At 45.3% G+C, this 7,386-nt stretch overlaps 1 protein-coding gene across 4 annotated transcripts in view; it reads left to right on the top strand.

Moving 5' to 3' along the window:
• The window catches only part of Kcns3 (potassium voltage-gated channel modifier subfamily S member 3), a 43,053-nt gene extending 41,025 nt beyond the window's left edge, over window positions 1–2,028 (top strand). For all 4 annotated transcript variants that reach the window (XM_071601356.1, XM_071601355.1, XM_071601358.1 and 1 more), the window contains one exon: window positions 2–2,028. In XM_071601356.1, coding sequence (XP_071457457.1) covers window positions 61–1,539 — 1,479 coding nt within the window. In that variant the 5' untranslated portion in view covers window positions 2–60 and the 3' untranslated portion in view covers window positions 1,540–2,028. The remainder of the gene's footprint in view (window position 1) is intronic.
• The last annotated feature ends 5,358 nt before the right edge of the window (window positions 2,029–7,386 follow it).

A 7,386-nucleotide genomic window follows, 5' to 3' on the forward strand; every position in this document is an offset into this window, starting at 1 on the left:
GGTGCCTCGTGATCGTCCTGGTCCCCCTTCCCAGCCAGCTCTCAACTTCCTGGATCCATAATGGTGTTTGGTGAGTTTTTCCATCGCTCTGGACAAGACGAGGAACTTGTCAACTTGAACGTGGGGGGCTTTAAGCAGTCTGTTGACCAGAGCACGCTCCTGAGGTTCCCTCACACCAGACTGGGGAAGCTGCTCACCTGCCACTCCGAGGAGGCCATCCTGGAACTGTGTGATGATTACAGCGTGGCCGATAAAGAGTACTATTTTGATCGGAACCCCTCCTTGTTCAGATATGTCTTGAATTTTTACTACACGGGGAAGCTGCACGTCATGGAGGAGCTGTGTGTGTTCTCCTTCTGCCAGGAGATCGAGTACTGGGGCATCAACGAGCTCTTCATTGACTCCTGTTGCAGTGGTCGCTACCAGGAACGCAAGGAGGAAAACCACGAGAAGGACTGGGACCAGAAAAGCAACGACGACGTGAGCACCGACTCCTCATTTGAAGAGTCCTCTCTGTTTGAGAAAGAGCTGGAGAAGTTTGACCAGCTGCGGTTCGGTCAGCTCCGGAAGAAAATCTGGATTCGAATGGAAAACCCTGGGTACTGCCTGTCTGCCAAGCTGATTGCCATCTCCTCCTTGAGCGTGGTGCTGGCCTCCATAGTGGCCATGTGTGTCCACAGCATGTCGGAGTTCCAGAATGAGGACGGGGAGGTGGACGACCCTGTGCTGGAGGGTGTGGAGATCGCCTGTATTGCTTGGTTCACTGGGGAGCTTGCCATCCGGCTGGTTGCTGCTCCCTGTCAAAAGAAATTCTGGAAGAATCCTCTGAACATAATTGACTTTGTCTCCATTATTCCTTTCTATGCCACATTGGCGGTAGACACCAAGGAAGAAGAGAGCGAGGACATTGAGAACATGGGCAAGGTGGTCCAGATCCTTCGCCTTATGAGGATTTTCCGAATTCTGAAGCTGGCCCGGCACTCCGTAGGACTTCGGTCTCTGGGGGCCACGCTGAGACACAGCTACCATGAAGTTGGGCTGCTGCTTCTCTTCCTGTCTGTCGGCATCTCCATCTTCTCCGTGCTTATCTACTCTGTGGAGAAAGATGACCACACATCCAGCCTCACCAGCATCCCCGTCTGCTGGTGGTGGGCCACCATCAGCATGACCACCGTGGGCTATGGAGACACCCATCCTGTCACCTTGGCCGGGAAGATTATCGCCAGCACGTGCATCATCTGCGGCATATTGGTGGTGGCCCTTCCTATCACCATCATCTTCAACAAGTTTTCCAAGTACTACCAGAAGCAAAAGGACATTGATGTGGACCAGTGCAGTGAGGACCCACCAGAGAAGTGTCATGAGCTACCTTACTTTAACATTAGGGACATTTATGCACAGCGGGTGCATGCCTTCATTACCAGTCTCTCTTCCGTGGGCATTGTGGTGAGCGATCCCGATTCCACAGACGCTTCGAGCATCGAAGACAATGAGGATGTTTATAACACCGCATCCTTGGAGAATTGCACAGCAAAATGAGCAGGGACATTTGTGCCTGTATCTTGTGCCCCTTCCTGACATTAGGTTAACACAGCTTTATAAACCTTAATGGGTTTGTTAAATTCATTTAATTCTCAGGGCGTACCTTTTAGCCATAGTTGGACATTCATTGCTGAATTCTGAAATGATAGAATTATCTTTATTTTTCTCAGTGAGGTCAATGAAATGCCTCGTTCTGAAATTTATTTTTTACAAGAGAGAGTTGTGATATGGTTTTGGAAAAAAAAAACAAAAACAAAGTAAATGATATTGGGTGGGAGTTTTGTTCCGGCTTATGCATCATCCTGTATTTGCCATTTACTCACATTGAGCTAACTGTAAATTACTGACAAGTAGACTCCGAGGTCCAGCTGATGAAGACTACATGCATGTAAGATCCACAAAATGAGACAATGCATGTAAATCCATGTTTATGTCCTAGACATGGAGATTAGGAGCCTAATAAACTTCCTAATTCAGTATGGAGAATGTCTTGTTTGCATGTTTTTATGTCGAGTAAGTACATTTCAGTATGTCTAAAATTAGAAAAGTGTTTTTGTTTTTTTTTTTCAAATATCAAGAGTGCTTTCTTTATGTATTTGAATTTTGGACACCCACCAATGATATGCTAGTTCAGTTGACTCTTGGCAGGTAGAAGAACAGGTTCAAGATTAAGCCATACTGTAGGCCAAGTAAACATGCAGGTATTCAGGACATAGGAATGAATTATGTAACCCTACAGGTACATTTCCAGTATATATTTTGAATTTTACAATAACGTCTACTGCTAGGATGAACCCTCATTACCTGAAAATTATGTAGAGAAGAGTAAACCTACACACTCACAGGCAGAGACACATTCAGGGAGTGGAAGGAAGGGGAAGTGTTGCACAAAGACGCAGATGTGATTCATTATGGCCACAAGAACAAAACCTAAATCACTGAAAGGATCTAGCTATCCCAATGGCTGGCCAACGTTTACAAATAGTGGCAGAGAAGGCAATCACTGCTTCTACCTAGGAGTCCCTCACTGTGAAAGAAGAAACATGTGATAATTGTCAGAGAAGGGACAGAGCAATGCTATCCTGCATGGAGAGAATTTAGCTCAAGTCCTGATTCTGGAGATGAACGGCGACACCTTTCTTTCCCTGAGCTCTTGCAAATGGAGGAGCCATATGGACTCATTATCCAACTTTTATGTTTGCAGATGCACGTCTCTGAGAAAGGGGTGTTGTTTGCAGGTTCCTAGTACCTCTTCAACTCATCCCTCCTCTTGTGTGTCTGTAACTCCTGAGATGGATATAACGAAACAGGGTTCATGGTCACTTCAAATCTGCAGGTTATTTACACACTGTGTGTATGTCATTCCCTGCCCATTAAAAAAAAAAAAAAATCTGGGATGGGGGTTGAGGCTCAGTGGTAGAGCACTTGCCTAGCATGTATGAGGCACTGGGTTCCATCCTCAGCACCACAGATAAATAAATAAAAAATACAGATACATCAACAACTAAAAAATATTTTTTAAAAAATCCCTCTTATCACCCCAAATGCCTTCTTGATAGTGACACAGATGTAGTTTTGAGGCCTAGCAGTAAAATGTGGGATCCTGTTATTTTAAGGATTACCTGATGAGTTGTGTAGCAACTAATACCGCTTGCTTGGTAACAGCAGTAGTAGCAGTAACAGCAGCAGCAATATACTAATCATAATAATAGACTATTTAAGCAAGTGCTTTATGTACCCTTATAATCTCATTTATTCCTTACAGCATCCCTAGCAGCAAGTGTTTATTGCTGTCTTCATTTCATGATGAAGAAACGGAGGTTGACAAGGAAAGAAAGCAGCTTGTGGAAGTTCACACAGTGAGTGTTGCAGTGGGGTCCTGAAACCAGTCAGAGCCCAGAGCCCAGGCTTGGAACTGCTCTTGCCCTGTGTGTTAGGGAGCAGGGTCAAGCAAATGGCAGATTAAAGGAACAGGTCTCCTCTGTAAAGACCTGGACCTGCAAGCACTGTCATGGCTTGATTTTTCCAATATGTGAATCAAAAGAATAGAAATGCTGGCTTGTCTACCTTTCCTTTCCTGATCTAGAGATCAGACACTTTATTTATAGAGACAGAGGTTTTTTTTTTTTTTTTTTTTTTTTATTCTTCAAAAAGTTCAATAAACTTGATGAGAGCAAGACCAAGTGAGAGAGAAAAGCACAATAAGCAATACCAAATACAGAAGACATCTCATCAGGTCCTAAGGGATTACAATAACGAAGTACTGTGTATCTTCCTGTAAGGATATATATTTTTTATATGTTATATAAAAAAAACACTTAGCTCAATGACAAAATAGATGAAAAACAAATACTCAAAATTCATACAAGTGAAAAATCTGAATAGCTGTATACATGTGATAGTAGCAGAGTTTTCTAGAATGCTGAGCAGACTGAGTGAAGGCCCTTCATTGAGAACTCTGAGTGGGAAACCTGTGGTGGTCCTGTAAGAATTCAGGTGTCTCAGCTGCTGGGCCCTGATTGGAGCTGCCGCAGTTGGCCCTGTACAGCAGGTGTGTTTCTGCCTGTGTGATGTTAATTTCCAGAGCAGCTTGCCAGGTGGATGTGGCTTCCCTCTGGGCTTGGCCAGCTTCTGTCTCCCTCCCAGCGCCTTCTTGACCCAGTCCCTCCTGTGCTCTTTAGATGAAATCCATGCAGAACCACGAGGCTCTGGAAACAAATCGGGAGTACTCATGTTTATCTGGGCCTCTCTTGGCTTTTCCACAATCCACGCAGCCCTCCTCTTGTTTACTCCCACCTGGAGACAGGGTGGGTCCCTTCTTTTGGGAAGAGCCAAGTCAGTGACTCATTGCCTTCTCTGCAGGGATGCTGGTGAGGGCCTGGGGCTCAAGTGGGCGGGGAGGAAGCCAGGCACCCTGGAGCAACCTTGGGCACTGCCTGTTTCTGCATTGCAGGGTCCTGGGCATTGGGTACATTTGAGTAGGACAACATCAGGGAGATTTATCTTACAGTTCTTTAAATTCTTTGTTCCTATCCTGCAAATTCTATCTATCCTTCCGGTTCCTGAGACTTGTTTTACCATTGTCAGCTGCTGTTCTGTAGGGTTCGGAAGGTCATGGAATCAAGGACCCAATCCAAAGTGTAGATCTTCTCCCTCCCTGTCCTTCACAGGGGTGATCATTTTAGCTTCCTCTTGTTTTTTGTCTGTATTTCCCGAAGGCTCACTCTAAGGTAAGTTCAGGTGGGCATTGGGAATACTATGAAATCATTCTTGCCTTCAGGCCGCTTTAGGCTAACAGGAAACAGACAAGTCAATGGTGTGTGTGTGTGTGTATGAGGCCCAGGAAGGCTTCCTGGAGAAAGTGACCCAGTGCTGGGCCTGGTGAGTTCACCTCATCACTGGGGAGGAAGGCTCCGCTGATCCTGGGCAGGTGGCCTCTGTTGCCTGGCAGACTCCACGGCCCAGCCAGATGCACTGCTGATCTTTGCCTCTGTGGCATCTCTTTTCTCCCCCTTTGCTGATCATCCTGCTTTTAGTGAAAGGATCCTTTATAAATGCTGATTCCCTCTTTTACCTGTGGCGATGTAGATGTATGGATCGATACTCTTTGTGATTTTGTTTGCTCTTCCTATTTTTTTTTTTTAACCGGTAATATTTGGCCTCTGTATGGTTAGGATCTGGAATGTCCCTCAGGTCTGTTGTGTTCAGAGGTGGGGCTTTGGGGGAAGTGATTGGATCCTGTGGGCTCTGACCTTACCAGTGATGGCTGGATGGACCACCTGAGGTGGAACTGAGAGAGAGGAAGTGGGTGGGGGGTGCACCCCAAGGTTTATCCACTCCCTGCCCCCCTCACTGCCCCCCCACTTCCTCCACTTCCTGGCTGCCATGAACTGAGTTGCTTTCCTCCACTACACCTTCTGCCATGTTTCTGCCTTGGACAAAATATTGGAAACTATGCGCCAAACCAAAACTTTCCTCCTCCAACCTGTTTTCCTTAGATATTTGTCACAGCAACAAGAAGGTGACTAACACAGATCCTCAGTTGCTTCTGTGCATGCCTGAGTTCTTCCCTGTGTGTTAATTTGGGGAGGGGGTACTTGCTCTTCTCCCTGTCTCGAGGGTCTTGAGGCCTCTACACTGTGAGACCCCTGTTCTATTTTATAGGGGGTGATTTCCATTACTGGAGAAGCTTTTACTAACGTTCAGAAATGAGTGTTTTGCCAATATCTATCATTCTTGATCCAGACTAACAGCAGTTTCAATATGGTTCAATTTAAGTGTTTGCCTCATGTTAGCAAAAAAGTGTTTCTCAAGTTCTTAGACAAATTTGTGAAGTCTGGTTTAAGGACCACATGGGTCTGGAGTGATGGTGCATGCCTGTAATCCCAGTGGCTGTGGAGGCTGAGGCAGGAGGATCATGAGTTCAAGGCCAGCTTCTGCATAAGTGAGGTGCTAAGCAACTAGTGAGACCCTGTCTCTAAATAAAATACAAAACAGGGCTGGGGATGTGGCTCAGTGGTTAAGTGCCCCTGAGTTCAATCCCTGGTAAACACCCCCTCCCCAAATAAAAGGATGACCTGGGCCCAGGGAGCTTGGATGAAGGGTGCAGCTCCCTAGCTGTATGAGCCGGAGGCCAGCAGCCCCTCGCAGAGCTTGTGTTCTCAGACTGAAGGTGAGGGGAATAATTGTTGGGAACCTTTCTGTCCCTCATACACAGGTCATTTTCACTGTTTCTGTAAATTGGCTAGTTCCCATCTAAATTTGTTTACATTGTAAATTTGTGTAGCTAGAGTTTTAACCTGCTATTTATTCTTTCTTACACTCTCTGCTAAGAAGTGTCCCAGCCAATGATGTTTCATTTCTTTTTAGGGGACCTGGAGAGTTGACGACCTTAAAACTTAAGGTTTTTGAAAACATTCGTAAAGGGTCATTTATTTCCCTTCAGTGGCCAGGAGTGGAGGACTCTGAGTGCTGGAAGCGTGTGGGGTTAAAGGCCTCTTGAACATCAGTGGATGCATATTTCTGTTTGCTTTAAAATCACCATTAACCTTTGGCCATTTTCAGCGTGTTGCTTTGTCCTTCCCAGGAAGAATGCCAAAGCATTTAGGAACACTGGAGAAAGGAGCAGATAGGTCCTTGATGGCTAAGCCCTGCTCAGAACCATGGAATGCAAAAGCTCAGAGCTGATCTGGTTCCCTCCCCATTTTACAGAGGAGAAAGCAATGAATTGCCCAAGACCATGCAGCAACATACAGATCAAATCCAAACTGGATTTAATCCAGAACATGGTCACAGCTCCTGGTTCCCTCCCTCCCTCCCTCCTTCCTCTCTCTTCCCTCCCTTGACCCCTCCCCCACTTCCTTCTTTTTTCCTTTGTTCCTTCCTTCCTTCTCTTATCAAAAATTTCAAGTGTATACACAAATGGCAAGAATGTCATCATGTACCTCCTTGTGCCCAACACACAGCTTCAGCAACCATCAACTCACGAGAAACTTATTTCATTGTTTCCATGACTCGCTTCCTTCCCTCCCCAGTTTATTTTGAAGCAAATGTCATCATATCATTTAATCCATAAATATTTCAGTGAGCATCTCTAAAAGAGCCATCTTCCAGAACACGATTGCAGTGCCATTAATAAAACAAAAACCGAATGATGATTCCTTAATACTATGAAATATCCTGTCTTAGAGGATAGTACCTAACCATTGCTTTCTAGTTATTTGACATTTGTGAACACCTAGTTCAGGTAAGAATTTCTAGAAATCCTGTTTGAAGGAGCCACAGGAACATAGTGACCTCAAAACATAATTGAAGTGGATTCTCCTTAGATACTCAAGGTTTATC

Source organism: Marmota flaviventris, chromosome 14 (assembly GCF_047511675.1).
Source record: "Marmota flaviventris isolate mMarFla1 chromosome 14, mMarFla1.hap1, whole genome shotgun sequence".
NCBI classification, from domain to species: domain Eukaryota; kingdom Metazoa; phylum Chordata; class Mammalia; order Rodentia; family Sciuridae; genus Marmota; species Marmota flaviventris.